At 38.7% G+C, this 19,811-nt stretch overlaps 1 protein-coding gene across 7 annotated transcripts in view; it reads right to left on the reverse strand.

The window, feature by feature from the left end:
• OXR1 (oxidation resistance 1) overlaps window positions 1-19,811 on the reverse strand; it is a 276,903-nt gene that overhangs the window by 222,772 nt on the left and 34,320 nt on the right. For all 7 annotated transcript variants that reach the window (XM_064507616.1, XM_064507617.1, XM_064507619.1 and 4 more), the window contains one exon: window positions 10,293-10,373. In XM_064507616.1, coding sequence (XP_064363686.1) covers window positions 10,293-10,309 — 17 coding nt within the window. In that variant the 5' untranslated portion in view covers window positions 10,310-10,373. Of the gene's footprint in view, window positions 1-10,292; window positions 10,374-19,811 lie in introns of those variants that run through there.

Raw genomic sequence — 19,811 nt, forward strand, 5'->3', positions numbered from 1 at the left:
TTTCACACTTTTGTGTGTTTAACTAGAGTTTATTTGTCTTCCTGTTCCTTCAGTATCACACTGGAGCTCTGCTCAGTCATGCCTGTCCTGTCCTAGCCCAAGGACACTGACAGTTTCCACTCTCCCTGCCCCAACACAGTACGAGCGGAGCAGCCTCCAACAGATCTGCACAGCTAGAGAGCTCCCCTGAAGGGAAAGATTCTCCGCCACAACACCCAGGTGCTTTAATGCTTCCTCAGAGAGGAGGACCCACAGCTTATATCTGACGTTCTCCAAGAAAACAAAACTACAGGCTCTCTCCTCTTTTCTTTCGCATTAACTAACACGAGAAACACAGCTATATTGCAGCCTTGTGGCAATATTCATTAGGCAGAGCAGAAGATACCCAAAGAAACAGCAGCTCCTTGACTCAGCACTCTGTGGGGGATTTAATGAATAGCAATAATAAAAAATACCTCCGCATTGCCATTTGCAATATTGCTTACCTCCCTTTCTATATCTGAAGCATTTAATTTTAAGGATAGAATATTATAAACACTAACTGGTGTATATGAAACAAAGCACAAATCTCTATAAATATGTCTGTTTTATTGACTAGTATTGATTAAGGTAAAAAAAAATTAATTAAAATCTCTACAAAAGTAAAATTATGTAAGTAGGAGAGCAAGTTTAAAAACAAAACACAGAGCTCAGGAAGCAAGTAAACTACCAGATGAAAGGGAGTCTAAATCTGAGTACGATTAAAGCCTTATTTTTTCCCCAAAAGCGTAGACGTAGATTTGCTGAAGTCTGCATATTTAAAATACACAATGATAAATATAAGCTATTGAGTCATCACCAATTATTTTAAAAAAGCAAACTGTTTATTTATGAAGACATTTATAAAGAAACACAAGAAAGACTTACTGATGAGGAAGGATAAGTCTTTGGGTGTTGGAGGTTTGGGGGTTTTTATTTGTTTATTTTATTTTATTTATTATTCATTTCTGACTTTCTAAGTATTGCACTTTTCCAATCTTATCTTTTTGGCTTTTCCTAGAGGAAGGAACTATTGCAGCTTTTAGAGTTTGCTGCAACCTTTCACATATCTCAACAATTTAGTGAACCTTTAATGCAATATTCCTGTCTGTTTAGCAGGTGAAACATAATAAGTGTTATAACGCAAATCAAAACCAAAGGTTTATATGTTCTCTTTTGCCTTGCAGCTGCTCGGCAGTTAAATGTCACAAATGTCCATTTCTTTAGCTCTTTGGATGAGGTAGGGCTCCAAAACACTGGAGTAAATATGTCTAAAAAAAAATTAAGAGGAATGCTGTGTTGAAGAACGCTATGCTAAATGAATGCTCTTTTATAAAGAAATGATAAACACAGGACACCAGCCTTCACCGAGCTTTAGCTCCTCAGCAATGGTAGCAGCTGAGGTGGATCAGGCTGAGGACAGTGGCTTTAGCCAGATTTCCAGCATCTCAGTTGTGAGCCACTGTGCATGTAAGAGAAATAAATGCCTAGCCCACAGGGCTTTCCCTCAGCTGCCCTGCATGTAGTATACATTATAGGCCTAGCTGCATTGCTTTATCCTTCTCTCCTAAATAGTCTGAAAAGAATTCAGTGATTTTTTTTTTCCCTGTAACTATAAGGACCAGAAAACAGAGCTAAAATTCCCATAGCTACCTAATGATATGAGATTTTCTATAAAAATTATTCTGGTAGTAAAAATAAATTTTCGGATGCTTAGAAGGTGGGAAATTGTTACAGAAATGACAAATCAAAAATAGTGGGTATACGTAAAGCAGCTTTCAGTATTCTTCTGATAATTACATTAGCAGAGCTTAATGAAATCCAGCATATCAGATTAGACTCACAGTCCCTACCTCTAACTTGTACTACCATGTCATCTTCCGACAAGTATGAAGCAAATGGATTAGACCTACAGACTAATTCTATAAATTTCCCTTCAGACTGATCTTGTACTTTCTGGTGAAATTTAAGAAAATTTTTTCGAATTAATTGAAAGTCATTTAGCTCTCTCAGCAATTACTCCTCAATAAGTCTGGAGCAGATACATTTGCTTTTTCTCAAGTGCCTTTAATTTCTTCTCTGCATGCACAGACATGCACTTAATTAAAACTTTCCATCGAAGAGGCATTAGCTAGATACACAAGGCATACCAAGTTGTACTTAGACTTCCTGCCAGAACGCCAGCAGTGCTGACACTTTCCTTCATTTGTTTTAGTGTCAGCAAAATAGGTAATTTATAACCCTATAAATACGGAGCCCACAACATGCAACCAGTCTCTGTGGCAACGCCACACAGACTCAGCCATTTAGTTGGTCCTGTTCCCTCTGACTAGTTCATGCTACTGAATGCAGGATCAAAACACACTTTACTAAGTATCTTCTGGAACACCATAATAAAATAAATCACTAATATGAACATTTAAAAAGGTGCCAGGAAGCAGCATGAACAAATCCCTTTAGCAGAAAACAGTATTTGTACAGATAACTACTCTTCACCACTTTGAAAATTGAACCCTAGGGCTTTATACATGCAAGCAGGAGGTAGACATCACATTACAAAATGAGGGGTTTTTAATCAGGATGCTGGGATTTTTGTTAGGAAACAAAAATACAGAGAGAGAAGCTAAACTGTCTGATACAGTATTATGATTGTAGGAAAGGATTAAAAAAGAAACATCTGAAGCAGGGGAAACATCTAAGACATCATGTAATTGCCAGAAGCATTTGAAAAAGTCTGCAGAACACCACAATTGTGTTACATTATACCAGTTCTGCTTAGGAAGACTAATGGAAGGTTTCAGAGAGATACCTAATAAGCTTATAGCAAACCTTGAGAAAAAAACATACTTTTGACCACCAAGGTAGGCATTTCTACATGTGAGAGACATAGCAGAGTCTAGATAATGCCACATATTCTGTTGGGAGCTGATGATCATACCTGTACATTTCACATTTAAGTTGAAATTAAACTGGTGTTGTTTTAAATTCAGACTAAGTGTCAGGTGTAACAGCACTCATAATCTCTAATCTAATTTTATTTCTTGAAAATGAGACAACTCTTACAAAGTTATTTTTACAGCTACAATCCAATAGGAACAATTCTATTAGGACTGGAAACGTATCAACAAGTGGAAATATCTACAGGGCACTGAGGTCCAAGGTCAGCACAAAATCTGAGCATGAGCAAAAGTTGCCTATCTCTATTTGGGAAATATCTTCATACTTCCCTATGCAAGAAGAAATAGCTGAAACATGGCATGAGTATCTTCACCTTCAACTGATTTTATTGCACCACAGGATAGGTCTTCAATCCTGCCTTAGCATGTTTTCTGTCAAATTGCATTTCTTGCAAGGAAAAAGCAAACAGCTTTTTCTCCATCACACTTGGTAAAGGATATAGCCACGGTATTAAACAGTCTACAGGATATATATATGTATGCATCGATTGCAAAGGTAGTACCTAATGGCAAAATCTTAGACCTATTAAGCATGTCACAAACAAGACTATGATTTAATCCTAAAATACCAGTATGTCAGTCAAAAATACACATAGAAGCAGAGAATCGTATACTACTGTTCATGTGCAAAATGACCCATGTGTTTCTTTTAGAAAAATTCCATTAAAGCATCAAATAACCTTGAGAGGACTCTGCATAATTGTTTCAGGACAGCAAGGACGTCCACTTATTCCAGCAGCATCAGAAACACAATCGAAAACCACTGAATTGGCCAGGAAATTATTGTGACAAAGAAGGACTAGATAGAAAAGGTTGCTTCTGATAACATGTCACTGAAGTTACGAAGCATTTGTTAGAAACTTAAGGTGAAATTATGGCTCGTAAAGAGAAGACAGACTTCCACTGACTTCAGAAATGCTGCAATTCAAAGAAAAACAAAAAGCCAAAAACTATTCAGTTACTGAGATGCTAGGTCCACTTTGTAATTTCAAGTGCTAGCCACTTGCAGCTTAAAGCTGCAAATTACAGTATTAAAGTTCATAACTCAAGTGCAAGTCTAATCCTATAATCTGCAGGAAATAATCAGACCCTTTTACAGAAACTCCAATATATAGCAAAGATACACAATAGGAGAAGTAAATAATTCTGACTATTACAGCTACAGCATAAAGGGCAAGTAGAAATGGAGGAAGTGACTTTCTCTGATAAAAAAATTTGAATATACATGCCAGTTTGGTTGTTTAACTCATGCAAGTCATGCCTTTGAAAAGGCTCCACACAAGGCAGGGGGAGCCTTACTGCAAAACAGCCCTCTTTAAAAAATAATTGAGAAAAAGTTGATCATTTCAGATTAATTTAAACAGAAAATTAAACTTTTTATATTTTAGATTTTGTATAAACATAGACTATATTTAAATATTCATACTCATTAATGATGCAGTTGCTTAACAAAATTTTTTTAAAGCTGCTTGCTTTTTCTTTGATTTTATTTGTATGTATAGGAAGCAAAAGCTTTGCTTAGATGGATTGGTAAATTAAAAATACACATTTTCTATATTTTGTTGTATAATTGTAACTTGCAACCAGCTTACTGGGGCTTAAACCTTTGGGTTCAAAGTATGAACACTGACTGGGCTTTTTATAGTTATCTCCTGTAAACTCTTCAGGACACTTTTTGTGGATCCATGGCAAATCAAATTGTTGACATCCTATTACTTCTTTAGTTTAACGTTGCTGCTTTGGGTTTTGGGTTCATTATTATCAGATGGAGAAAGATCAAAACTCTCTGTAATCTCACCTCTCCCTCTAGTAGGAGGTGTGATTAGGGAAGTGAGACTCAAGCTAACAGAGGACAAGTTTTCAAGAAGTTCACATTTAAGTTAGCTACTGCATTACAGAAGGTGAGTACAGAGTCCTGGACCGACTTAGCCACAAGCAGGTAGGTAAGAATTTGGGTGAACTGAGTCCAAGTGGGTGAACTGAGCACAAGAGGCAGAAGATGCACAGCAGGTATGCAGACAAAGGATAGACAGAAAGCAGGAAACTGAGTGAGAAGAGATCAGAGAAAGTAGTGTGTGGCAAAGACCAAATCAAACAAGAAGATTCTTTTCATGAGAGGAAAATTAAGCAGATAAATGATTTGAAAACAGAAACACTTGATAAAGATAAATGGTCCATCCACAGGAAAGTTCTGCTGTATGGATGAGATCTAAAGCTACAAACATACAAAGCTGTCAAGAAGTGCAGAGAACGTAGCCCCTTACATCCTGGACCAGTTGGCACTGGGATAGTGTGAACATTTAAGGCGAAGAAGAAAGATCTTCCCTTGCTGCTATCTGATGTCAGCAAGCAATCACTCATAACTGTGTCCACGTACTCCATTCCATCTCCTCTCCTTGCTTACCTACAGCTAGAAAAAATGCTGTTGAGAGAAGTGATGGGTTATCAGAAGACAGAGTCACAACCTGTGTCAGAAAGATGAACCCTGAAACAGAGAGACTGAGGATTCACTGAAGGTGTGGGTTACCTCGTGTTATGAGCTACGTGATATATTATTACATCTCAGCTCTCATTAAGCATGACACAGGCTGGATAAGATGATCATATGTGCAGAAGAGAAACAAACCTTGAAAACCAAGAGATAGTCAGTATAGTATGTCTCACATTCTACTGCCTTATATACTTCTGTATGTTATATTGTGTCTACTCCAGTTGAATTAGGAAGCAAGTCCCACAGCTACCATATCATTTTGTATTATTCAGCCTGCAGACCCAGAAGCAATAAAATATCACAAGACATTTAAGGATCATATTTGGGAAATGGTAGTAAACTTAAAAAGACTCCATGTCAATAGATACTATTTTGCAATTCACTACCATAACGAAGTTCAGCAATAACAATGTTAATTGCATAATAGAGCAAAAGACATAAAGCACGTTATAGCTTTATTTGAGTAGTGTCACTTTCTGTTAAAAAGGAGAAGAAAGGGCAAAGTGAGCACCATGAGAGTTAAGGCCAAACCAGATAATTATGTCGGTAACTTACCCCCCCCCCCCAAAAAAAAAAGAATTATCTATGTCACATAGTCTCAGTTTTCAGTAACAGAAGACAATTTACTTGCCATCTATTGGCCATGCTTTGGAACCTGGCAGGGGTGTCAGAATAAACATAAGAATGGTCCAGGTCTATTGCCAATAAAAATATGGATGGAAATTTAGCAACCATGTGCAACCACAGCCTTTCTGCAGCACACCTTTGGACAAGGCAGAATAATTAGCCGTACAGCCAAAGGGAAAGAAGCAACTAGGCTTACATTATCTTGAACACCCTATAGTATGTTGATACTAGGAACTCATAAAGGAACACTATTTTCTTGACTTTCTAATAGAAAACCGGATATAAGAATAGGATATCAGTGTTTGATAGTGATTAAAAAGCTGATGTTTCTTTCCAAATCTCCTCATCCTCCTTCTAACCCATCACATTACTTGCCCAGTTCAGCTATCATCTAAGTTCATAAACCTGACAATATAAGTAGACTCAGGAAAAAAGGTTTATTTTTCTACTTATCATAGGACTTAAATTGTTTCTGAAAGACCTAGTCTAAGAAAATTTGCAACAACTTTCTTGAATGGCTGATCAGAATATGATTTGGAAAGAAAAATATCAAACTCCAGGAATGACTGCTGTATTATGCAGCATTTGCACCATTTGCCAAGGGGCTCTCGGCACTGCAGTTCACACAAACTGGGCTGTCCATCATCAAGCACTGAACCATGGACACCTAGTGGAAGCTACCAGCAGCATTAACTGCCAGCCACCTCTGGGTAAAGTCACACCCTGTAAATAAAGAGCTTTCCACAGAGAAGACCTCAATAAAAATAAACCCTGACTTCACATCAGGGTGATCAGAGTGCCTGGAGATCAGCATTCCTCTTTTTGCCCACCTTGTTCTATCTTTCCTTTGGAAAGGAAATGAATAGCTTGAATTTCATCTAACTGACACTAGCCCTCAACAGTCTATGTACTGACAACAGATCATGCAAGCTCTAGCTCCTTCCTTAGCTCTATGGACTTCTTTGAGCTTCAGACCAACGGCGTTGGGGGGAGGGAAGAGGACAGGGAAGTCGCACAGTCATGGCAAGACACAACTCAGCCAGAGTTCAGTACGCCAGCTAACTTCTAACTAGCCAGAAATATCAGTGGGAGTTTGGGTGTTTCACCGTAAAAAGGTGGTATCCTTCACCACAAGCCCAATTCAAGCATATGCCAAGTGGCAAACTTCTCAAAATGGGGGAAAAAGGATGCAGCTCCAGAAATTGAGCCATATCACGTATATGCTTGAGCAAAGGTACTCATATATCTCACCTCCCACTTCGCACAATTTCTTGCTTCAGTCTGCTAAGCTTATTTAGGGACAAAATAGTTGGGCACTGTGGGTTAGTCATGTAGTCATGTAGGCCAGCACTTGAAGTGCTTGATCTAGGCTAGGGAAGGAAAAGAGAACTGAGCATGCCATCTGGGAGAAATACTCTCCAGCCACGTGGAAATAATTTAATTGACTTATACAGTGTAAGGTTTCCAAACTGAAGAAAGTATAGAACCACAGGGTAGAGTACCTCTGAACATCGTGATGCCAGTGTTAGATAGAGAGTCAGCCAGAGTCCTGGCAAATCCTGAGGAACTGCTAATTTGGGGCCTGACTCTATCTATTTGCAGAGCAAATTCCATTCTGCCCCACAAAAAGTAGGTTCCCACAAAGTAAAAACTCCTTTCTAGAGTCGCTTACATAATTTTCCCTTCCACAAGAGAAGAATGCTATTGGCAATTGCTCTCGTAAGACTGAAATGAGTACACAACATGAACAATACATCACATCAGAAATGCATTGGTATACATATTGACCTCTGCTATTTCCATGCTGCTGTCTATTGTAGATTCAATTAACTGGTGAAAAATTAACATGGTAGAGAAAAAGATGAGAGCAGAATAAAAGACAACACAGCGAAAACACAACAGTTGAGCATTTAAAGGCATGGGATCAGCTCTCAAATTAACTTGAATTAAAGAGAAATTCACCTCTCTGTAAGCAATGTCAGTTCATGTTGATAATGCAGTTTCTCGTAAAGCAATTGAGAAATTATTTCCACATTTATAGGCTAATTTTGTCATAATTGTTCTGATAGGATATTACTTTTACCAACTTCATTATTCCATCAGTTCAACAGGGATTATCTGTTGAATATAAACTTTGCATGTAAAATTAAAAAAAGGGTAAAAATAAAAAAAAGGACCTGAGACACTATACACCTGGTAGCTTCTGGCAATCTAGAGACAAGAGACAATTTAATCTTTAAGTTGGAGTGCTGTGATTTTGTTAAATGTTGTGTGGCTATTATAATTGGCAATGTATTGTTAGAACTAATTCAAAATTCATTTTAGAAGAAGATAAACCTTTCTCATCTTTTCCTACAGAAAAATTATATTTTTCATGTAAATACAATGCTTTTTATGAAGAGAATTAATATTTCAAACCAAGATTTTCAAACATTCTCACTGGTCTTGGGCAATCTATTTGTAGGAGATTATAACCTTTAAAAATGATCAATTTAAAACCCAAGATTTTGCTCTTCACAATTAACAGTCATCTATGAAAATTAAATTTAAAATGCACTGCACTTGTGAGAACGGAATACCTAACAGTCAACCACTGCCTAATTAAAATATGGCAGCAATCTCAAGATTACATGATGTATTTTCTCAGTTTACATATAGGAGACTACTGTGTGAAAGTCCACTCTGCTTCTTTCCCTGCTAGAAGCAGGAAGCCCTTTATTTATCATATGTTGTTCAGAACAGTATGAATAAAGTGAAGAATAGCAAAACATAACAATTAAAAGTTGAATATGGTTATATTTTCTCTTTCCAATACAGAGGAGCGGCAGAGAACTTCTTTTGCCCAGATATACCTTTTCTCATAAAAACTCTTGTTTGCAGACATGCAAGAGAATTTTGCATTTTCTTTAAAATTCCATATGAGGAATTTCCATCTGCAGAGTAATCAAAATTCAGTTTGGAAGAAAAATTTACAGAATCAATTTCCAAGGCTACTCAAAGAAAGCTATCAGACACAACTCTTCTTTTTGTCATCACTTTATAATGCTGAGAAAGACAAAAAAAACCATCCGGAGAAGAAGAAATACTTAAATCAACCTAGATGGAGTTCTTATGGGTTAATATTAAATGGTAGCAAAAATAGTTAACCCAGCTCAACTATAATACAATTTATTACATTTAGCAGAATGCATTTGGTTAACTTGAGTGTTAATATTCTGCAGAGGCAATCAATTAAAAGCACAAATCCTCAAATACAAAGTTTGCAATTCCCTTACTATACCATCAGCAACAGTAATCTTAAATTTGTTCATATTGCCAAAATAACATATTCTGTATTTACCCAAAGATAAGACCTAAGTTTCCTTTCTCTGAAAAATTACTCTAAAAATGTACTTCATTTGAGCATTGTATTTGATTGTGATGGTATTCAAGGTAACAGTGTCCAGAATCAGAAGTCAATACCACTTCAGAGAGACAAAAAATACCACACTGAATTTGTTCTAGTATGAGGCAGCAGTTCCCACACTTGCAGGCACTCAAAGGAAGCAGACATTTCAGTCAGCCCATGGGTCATACCCTGAGTTGTGAAAGGCCTATGGCTCACACTGAAGCATTGTGGAACTGGTGTGGGAGCTGATGCCTCAGAAAACCAAACTGCTTCTTAATTTTATTAGCCACCCCTGATTCCTGGAAGAATGCAGTATGTTGCTTCGTAGAGGGGCAAGCTAGTCTCCCCTCTTCACAAAAATTCAGGAAAGGTGAGCTATTGCTGTAGGTGCAACATTAAAGGTTGCTTCTGCACAGGCCAAAAGTTCTGCAAGCTCCCATGCTACCGGGACGTATGTGTTGAAGTCTTTGACTAGTGGGGATGGGAATAAGCTTGTGCTAAAAAACTAAATGCCTGCCAACAAGCATAAAAATCAGGGAGTTAACGAAGAGGAAGAATGGTCTATAGTATCTTTATTCTGTGGAGAAATCAGAATCTCCTGTTGAAGTCCTATAGGTACAGAAACACATGACTGTTTATCACCTGATAACTGGTAAGCTGCCTCAGTGTGATGCGACGGCTTGTGCAATATATCCAGCTCATGTATCTTGTATAATGATACATTTAGAACAAATAAAGTTTTCAGATTAGACTCGCATCAGCTATACTATTTTTGGAGATGAAAAGCATAACAAAAAAGATGAAAACTGACCTCTTAGTGCCAAACATGACGGTCGGGTGGTTTGCTTCACATTTATGAATGTAATGATCTGCACAGGCTGTTTTTGTTGACCTGGTTGTGAAGAAAGGGAGAGATTTTTAGACCAAGTAACTCAGGACCTGGCTGTTAATATCCCAAACAATAAGTATATTAGTAAACATCTTCCAGGGCAACTTCAGAGAAAACCTAGCAATTTTAGAGAAACATAAAAATGCACAGGGCTAACAAATCTAAGACCAGCTCCTACTGGTAAAGGTTAAACCTGAAGCTGCTAGACAGATACTCAACAAAAGACTTAGGTATAGTGCTATCTGGCAGAGCAACATCTAAAAGCCCCTGTCTCTGAAAGGGAAAATCATGTGCCTATGTGAAGTACTCACAGCACCTAAGCAGTATCTTCTTGAATTGCCCTTCTGAACATAGCTACATAAATTTAAATCTAAATTACATTTTGGTGCTTAAACAGTTTGTTGAATGACTACCTTAGTAAATAAACATTATTCCAGAAAGAAACCATTAACATCAATGAGAAATTTCCTGGATTGGGCCTACTGAGTATGGACCTCAAGAAATACTATTATTTGAACAAAAAGTAATTCCAACCCTTTTATAAAAAATAAAAATATGAAAATATTATAAAATAATATAATAATTTAAATTTGAAAGAACTGCCTAGTCCAACCCCCCAAACTCAAAGCAGGTCTAATTAGATCAGGTTGCTCAGGGACATGTTCAGTGGAGTCTTGACTATCTCCAAGAATGGAGATTTCACATCTTTGGAAGACAGTTCCAGTATTTGACCACCGTTTTTCATGGTGAAAATATTTTTTCCCAATATCTAATCAGAATTTCCCATGTTACAACTTGTGTCCGTTGACTTATCCTACTGAAAGCAGCCTCACAATGGCATCAGACAGCTTCTTTGGCACCCTTGAATGCATCCCATCTGGTCCATGTATTTCCATGTGGGTTAAGTGATTCCTAACTCTTAACTTTCTCTACCGCATGTACTGCTTTACACCCACAGACTCTGTTAGGAGGCCCAGGGACCTGGCAGGCCTGAGGACAAGCCTTTCCAGTGAACACTGAGACAAAAAAGGCATTGATCAGCTCAGCCTTTTTTCCCTGTTGCTTGTCACTAGGTCCCCTGCCACACTGAGTAGTGGGCCCAAACTTAGCCTTCCTTAGCCTTCCTTTTTGCTGCTGCTGTACTTACAAAAACTTTTCTTGTTCCCTTCCACCTCCCCTGCTAGTTTCAACTCCAGTTGAGCTTTGGCTTTCCTGACTCTATTCCTACATGTTCCTACATGTCTCTGTATTCCTCCCAAGTAGCCTGCTGCTGCTTCCACTCTCTGTGTACTTCCTTCTTGTGTTTGGGCTCATTCAGCACTTGAGCCATTCCTTTATATAGAGTCAACCCTTCCTCCTGGCTTGCCCACTTCATCTTTCCTGAAGAGCCTGTATCCATCCATGGCAGCAATGCAATCAAGAACTACCCCACATGTATCCATAATCCCAATATGGTCACAGCTCTGCAGCTGTGCACAGACTTCTAATTCCTCCTGCTTAATCCCCGTGCTTTGTGTACTGGTGGAGCAGAAACCCTTCTTCTGCTTCCAGAAGTCACAAGCTTCCCTCCTCTCCCATCTTGACAGCCACCCTCTGCTACCTGTTTAATCATGATCTGCAGCTGTCCCTCTTTCCTCACTTTGTGTGTCTCTGGCTCTTGTTTTTGCAGATTTTCTGCAAGAACCCTGTCAATCTCCTCCTCACTTTCCTTGATGGTGCACAGCCTGCCCGCCTCTTCTGCAGCTCCTTCGCCCAGCATCACAGTGCCTCCACCAGCACGCAGCTCCTGCAGGAGGGGCCCCCACTGCCCCAGCACCATGGGAGGCCCCAGGAGCTGCAGCCCCACATTAAGACAGCGGCATCTTTCCCCAGAGTGCCCTCTGGGCTGGGGCTTCCAACGTGCCATGTGCGTTAGCACCAGTTGGTGCCAGAACATGCCCTCTAACATGGTGAGACCATCATGGCACTATCTCCAAGGAGCCCGCGGCAATCCTGGGCAGAGATGCCAGGCCCCTCCACGCCCCCACTGTGCCAGCTACTGCTGTGGGCCATAGCTGCAGCCATGGCTCTCTGCTGCTGTCTGTGAGCTTAACCTTCCCAAAGCAGGACTCAGTCTTTCCCAGCAGGAGCCCAGATCCAAAGATGTCAGAAGAAGCTTCCAGTAGAGCCAGAAGTAAAGACTGTAACTGCTGCACAAACTGAGCAGAGCAACCATGAGAAGCAGCCCCAGCAGTGCTCTGGGCACCCGGCATGCGCCTGCCCTGCTTTCTGCCCTGCAAACCGCTGAGTCTCTCTTGCAGCCCCTGTTCACAGTGCTCCAGGTCTCTGCTCTCCCTAAGAGCATCTAAACAGCAACTGGGAGCTGACACAGGCACCTGCTGCTCCAGGTCAAGGACCCCCTGACCATGGCGCCAGCAGGTCCCTTCCCATGAGACTATGAGCCTGCCAGAAGGCCTTGCAACCGCAGTTCACTTAGCTTGTGAATGCTATTGCACACTCCCACGGCCTTCAAAACATGTAATTTTGGTGCTGATAAAACCTTTATTGCCCTACTCCCAAAAGTTCAATTCAAAGCAAAAAGATGTGGCTTACAAAATAAATAATTCTAACCTAGTTTAGTTGATTTTTTATGTAAATGTGCAATCTAAATATAAATGTTTTGTTCATCAGGAAGAAGCTGTGATTACATGATTTGACTGACAGGAGGATTTTTGGCTACAAGCTCCGTCCTAAATTTGTAAGATGCTCAAGGGAACTTCACATCTCCATGTCACGCCATGTAAAATGTCTTGTTATCTCCAGCCATTGAACTGGTATTTTCAAAGCACCATATTTTATTGCAGGGTGGGGCAGTAACATTTTTGTCTCAATTCATCAGTTGCTTTTAAAGCATTTCCCTTTTTTTATCAGTGTGGCTCCTTCACTTGTACAGCTACAAAGAAGCGATGAAAGGAACCTCCCTCTTCCTTTCCATGCTCTGTTGTTCCAGACTCAGAGCCCTGCAGCTGAGCAAGCAGCACAAATATCATCAGCCTACAGTACATTTCTCTTTCCATGCAATCATTCTCCCTGTCACTCACTAACATCAGTCACTTTATACTGAGAGCATAACAAATGCATGTTTCAAGTTAGCTATCTTGGTTGGGAATTTCAAAAGCCTCCAAATACACTAAGTGACCAGCTCCTGTTGAAGATCAATGGATTTTGAGCATGTACATTCCCCACAGGTCTTGGGAAATCATACTCCAGTTCCCTATTTAGCTTCCTAGTTAGCCTGACAATCATAAGCTATGCCTATACCATGAGATACATGGCTCAGAAACTGAGTATGCACCCTCAGGGTGGATGAGATTCAGGATTGCAGCTCAACCCTGCCTTACATATAGATGCATAATTATCTCAAGTCATTTAGATAGTTCATTACAGAATGTGCAACCTAAATTTGTAAATGCACTATAAAGATAGTCAGGGTGCCCTTTTCTCTTAGAAGTAGCAAGGTTCCTTGGTTTAAGTTTTTGAAAGCATTTAGGTTGTGATGTAGAAGTTCAGGTCCCACATTTGTAAACCACACAGTCCATCATCCCAGGAAGATCAGTGGAATTTTGCCACATGCAACAATTTATTCCATTTATTTCAATCATGATCTTCAATGATGATTCAATCATGATCTCCAATCATTATCAATGAACACCTCTCTTTCCACAAAACAACACCACTCACAAGCATTTTTTATATTTTAAACATCTTATGTTAGGAAGTAGGACTGCCTTTATGTTCATACAGCACTTCAACTGAAGGGCTCTGATGCTTCCTGGCTCTTTGTGGATATAAATAATAATGATGTTACTGATGATATAAGGCACTGCGATTTCTCAGAAAGCAGGACAAGCTATTTGAGGAAAACAACAGATATAAAATTGCTGAGTAGCTGAAGCATCCTCCCCTGAAGGTGACTGATGCCAAAGTCAAGAGCAGGGTGCTGGATATTTTGGCACCTAAGAAAGCTGAATCTTTGCTGGCAGCATCACCTTCCTTCTCCTTGAGGCACAGCTATCTCTTTTTTTTTTTTGAAAACAAGACTGATTCAGTCAGTATCATGCATATCAAGAGATATGCTAAACAGAACATTAGTATAGACTTTGGACATTTTTTCTCTTGCATAACATTTCCCACAGCGTTCCACCAACTTACCAAAGGTAGCTGCATGACAGCTAGCACCTTTGAGCTGAATGTTACCCCTTTCTGCCAGAGATGACTGCCCCCAAAGGAAAGGGGCAGAACAGCCTGTGAGAATTGTCCTCACAGTCTTCAAAACAGTCAGTTTAAATTAAACTGCTAAGAAAGGCTGTTTAAAGTAAGGAGACTCACTTTGCACAGCAACAGATGAGAAATTTCATTTATCTGCTAGGAGTTACATTCTGCAGACTATGTCTTCCAAAATAAGAAGTTTCTTAATAGCCATGTGACTTCTAAAATGATACATCTTAAAGATGCCATTTTACACAGTAAAACTGGCACAAAAATCTTAGTAAAACTTTTAATTTAAACCAGATATATTTAAGGATAATTTAATGAGATTTGCACTGACTATTCAAACCCATGCAAATCTGAGTACAGAATAACAGAGTAAAAACCTTTTCTGTTAAGAAAGGATTGTATGATAGCAAGAAATATGGCATACAAATGTTTGTACAGAAATACAAGAGAAGATCTTTATCAATGATCTGGAGGAGGTGATGGACTGTACTGTGATCAAGTCTGCAGATGACACCAAATTATGGAGGACCAGCTGATTCGCTCAAGGGCAGGGCTGCCACCCAGAGGGACCTAGACAGGCTGGAGGAGTGGTCTGGCAGGAACCTTACAAAATTCAGCAAGGACAAATAGCGAAGTCCTGTAGCTGGAAAGGAAGAACTTCTGGCAATGGAACAAACTGTGAAGGCCTTTGGGCTCTGGTGGGCAGCAAGCTGGCCACGAGCCAGCAGTGTGTCCTGGCAGCAAAGGTGGCCAACAGCCTGGGCTCTATTAACAATAGCACAGCCAGCAGATTGAGCGAAGGGATTACCCCTATTACTCAACACTCATCAGACCATTTCTGGAGTCCTGCATCCAGTTCTGCCTGCCCTACAAGAGAGACATTGATACACTGGAGTGAGTTCAGCAGAGGGCCCCCGAGATGGTCAGAGCTGGAGCTCTTGCCCTGTGAGGAGAGGCTGAGGGACCTGGGCTTGGCCAGCTTGGAGACGGGATGGCTGCAGGGGCCTTAACAGCACCTTCCAGTACCTGTACAAGGAGGTTATCAAGAAGAAGGAGCTAGGCTCTTCACAGTGATACATGGTGGGAGGATGGGAGAGAACAGACATAAACTGAAACAAAAAAGGCTGCAACTGGATATAAAGAGACTTTTTTTTGGACTCCTTTTTAAGAAGACACATATAAGGAGACACAAGCATTGGAAGAGGTTGCCCAGAGAGGTTATGCAGTCTCCCTCCTTGGAGTTTTTCAAAACCCAACTGGATAAAGCCCTGAGCAACCTGGACTGATCTTATGGCTGACCCTGCTTTGAGCAGGTTGTGCTAGAGACCTCCTGAGGTTCCCTCCAACTTAAATTTATGATCCTATCTTGTGACTTTATGATTCTATGTATAAAGAAGGAAAAAAATGAAAGGGCATGTAAAATGACGGCTGAAGTAATTGGGATAATTAAAATACAGTGCGGGTCTGTGTGATGACAGGATAACTACTGACACTTCCTTTTTTTTTTTTAAGGAAATGGCCTGAAGAGAACACTTAACAATTTCAGATCTGAAAAAGAAAGATTAGAAGAACAAAGTATATTATTTTTTTCTCAGAAGAGACCAGATCCAGTATACTTATCTACAGGACTAAAAGCAACAAGCAGGAACAAAATATATCAAAATACAAATGGGACTTAGGGCAGTTGAAGGATATTGAAATCTAGGAGGAGGTAATAAGCCTATCAGGCAAGACCAGTGGAAATGAAAGCTACTATGCAAAGTAAATTGTGAAAAGTAAGAACAGAACAAACTATTTTCCATAGGAAGAGGGAAATCTGCATCACAAAACAGCAACTGAATCCAAGGAAGATCCTGAAAATTGTTGCCTTTGTAATAAAAGAACTGCACATAAAGGGAAAAAATCTTGTAGCTACATAGAATTTTAGCAGTTCAAAAGAAATAACCTAAAAGATGGAAAGGGAATGACTCCAGTACCATAATATTGGGGACACCTGGATAAAAAAAGAAACTTCAGGAGCATCACAATTCTACAAAGTTTTTGCCAGAACAAAGGGGAGGAGAAGAAAAATAAAAAAATAGAAAAAAAGAGATAGAAAGAACTCTGGTTCAATACTTAGCCAAGTAAAAACGAACATGGATTTATACAAAACAGGTCATGCTTACGTAAGGTCTGATGAAGTGACAATGACAGCTGATGGGGATGAAGCAATAGTTTACTTGTACTTTAGGAAAGCTTTGACAGACTGCTACAAAAAAGACAGTATGTAATGGCTTGTTTTAAGCATAATGGTTACGGTAACATGCAAAGGAAAATTCTAAGTAAGACTTGGCAGTCAGTTAATTCAGGCCATCCATGGAAAAAAGACTGCTTAGAAACAAATCAACAGACTAGTGAAGTGTTAAGAGAACAAGAAATATTCCTAATTTTGTTCTTGCCCCAAAGCAATCGCTCAGTGGAAACAAAATTTCTCTAACTACAGAAATCACTTACTGCTGTATTTCACTAATCATAAGCAACTTTAAAAAATTACTAATAACGTAAAAAGAACCTAAGGATCTTAAATATTATTTAAACTTCAGGAGCAGATAACAAAATGCGCATATAACATTTAACAAATACATTGCTCTAAGTTCTTTATATTCACATGTTGATGGGCCCATCCAAAAGATTACTACCCAAGCACTTTCCTGTGCACAGCTAAATCACACGCTAACCACGTTACAATTATTTTTATAAACAGTACTTAAGATACGTTTGGGGCCTTTTGAGTAATTCTACCCAATGCCAAGAAAACACCACCTAAATTTTTGGAGTACTTCAAGAAAACACCACCTAAATTTTTGGAGTACTTCACAATAGTGTAAAAAAATCGGGAACAAAACAATATGAAAAACTATTTTACAGCAAGTGCTATGCTTCAGCAAAAACAAGTTATGTCTAGTTAGAGACATTAGGATCATACAGTCTTAACCAGAAGAAATGCAATGGTCTGTAAATACAAACAGTGAGGCTGATTACTTCTGGTCTTAAGTTCTGTGAAACACTGTCAACAATATATTTCAAAATGAAAAGAAATAGTTCATTTCTTCAAACCTTACCCAAACAGGCAAGGCGTTTATTCTCTATAACATCTATATCTATCTATAACATCTAGCCTAGCTTGATTTTTTTCCTGTTTTGTTTAATTATCTTAACACTTGAAGAAAGTATACTTTAAAATTCAGTTAAACAATTGAAGTTCTAGTTTGACAGCTTTTGAAGCTAACTGATTAGTAGCTTCTTAAGCAGCTAAATGATGTAAAAATAAATGAGCCAATAAAATGAAATCCTATGCAAATGGAGACAGATGAAATGCTAATGTAAAGACTGATTTATTTGAAATGCAAATGAAAACTTCAATGTTGCTGATCAAAGGTCAGTTCAGTATCAGCAGTTTAATAAACAATTCATTTTGTTTACTGTAAATTACAAGGGTCACTAGCATTATGGCCATTTACAAATATTAATTCTGTATTTTCTTCATTAATAAGTTTTTGTGTTCTCTGAGGGGAAAGTATTTTAGAAATATATAAATTTAAATGCATATATTTGTCTGTGGTGACTATTTCATCTGTCAACACTCTTTTACAGGAACCATACAGTTGTCAAAGATCTAATACTATTGTCTGTTAAGATTACATTTGTAATCCTGTTAATTTAATCTTCTTACATTTCTAGGGTTTTTTTTTACAAATTAATTAAATTATGACTGTCGTATGCTCTTCCCCTGAATTATACAGTTTTCACAATAGATGTTTTGTTCTTGCAAAACAAAGTTAAATATTTCTGGTCTTAGGACAAAGACAACAAAAAAGAATTACCAGTTTGCCTCTTCATCTAAGTGACAGCTCAGGTGACCTCACAGATTTTTATTTCATCCTTTTTTTTTAACCTCCATTTTTCGTTCTTTTAAATAACAATATGACCATCAAAGCCTCAGGATAGCCTTCATTTCCATTTGCTTTCTTTTTTTTTCCTTTTCCTTGCCTACATTGAATAGTACCATATATGCTTCTTTCCCTGTTTCATAGCTAAGTGGAACTTCTGTCACAAAATCCATATAGTAGGTACAAAGCTGTGATGTTGGTGTTTTCTATCACTCATTCCTCATTAGATCATCTATCTTTGCCTGTATGTAATTCAAGGCATATCCTAACTACTCTGCTGGGAGAGAGAAAATTTCTTAGCATGCTCTCTATGTGTAATCTAAAGAAATGTATTGATTTTTAAATGAGACAGAAAAACCAACCATCTCTCCTGAGTATTTTGTCCTCCTTCACCTTCATGGCTGTGCACACAGCTGCCTTTGCTATGATTTCAGGATAAAGGAACGTTCCTCTATGATCTAGATTGTCTTAAAATCTGAGTTCCTAGGAAATATGTTAGAGACAAGAAAAAAAAAAGAAAAGACTGCTTCTCCTCTAGACCCAATTGCTGGATGATCTGATTATTTATTATTAATTAAGCAGTGAATGTGCATGCGAACAGAAAACAGCATGCACGCTGAAAAGACTCTCACAGGGAGTAACCAGGACTGATCAGAATTTATTTGTTCTTTATTTACAAAGCATGATAAAGCCAGAAGAGATGTAAAGATGTTGATGTTTACCCACCCCCTTCCCCCTCCCCCAAAATCAAGACTCTCCCGTGTAGACACAAAAGGCGATGAACTTATCGTTCCTCAGAGCTGAAGAAATGAACATCATTTGCAGTAGGCAGTCTGCTGCTTTTAGGCATAGTGTGATGACAGATTTTCTCCAGTAGCAAAAGAAGTCTCATTCTCTTCAGACCCATGCTACCTTCTAACTCCTGTCCCTGTTTGCTCTCCCTTTAACTGTACCAATAAAAAAGCACAGAGGACTACACTGCAAACCATTGAGCTGAAATGATTCAGATTCTAGGAAAACAACAACACACACACACTTACGCACACACAACAGAATCCTTTAAAAAACAGTATTTATTTTGGAAACTTTTTTTGTTAACCAGACCTTTTCAATCACGTCATTTACAGTGCAGCTCAAACAATAAATAGTTGCACTGGCTCAAGCAGAGGAGCTGTGAACTCTGGAATAGTATTTTCTTAAAAAGGCTTTAAGGCCAAAGATACTACTTAGGTAATAATTTTCAAAATTATCACAA

Source organism: Dromaius novaehollandiae, chromosome 2 (assembly GCF_036370855.1).
Source record: "Dromaius novaehollandiae isolate bDroNov1 chromosome 2, bDroNov1.hap1, whole genome shotgun sequence".
Taxonomy (NCBI): Eukaryota; Metazoa; Chordata; class Aves; order Casuariiformes; family Dromaiidae; genus Dromaius; species Dromaius novaehollandiae.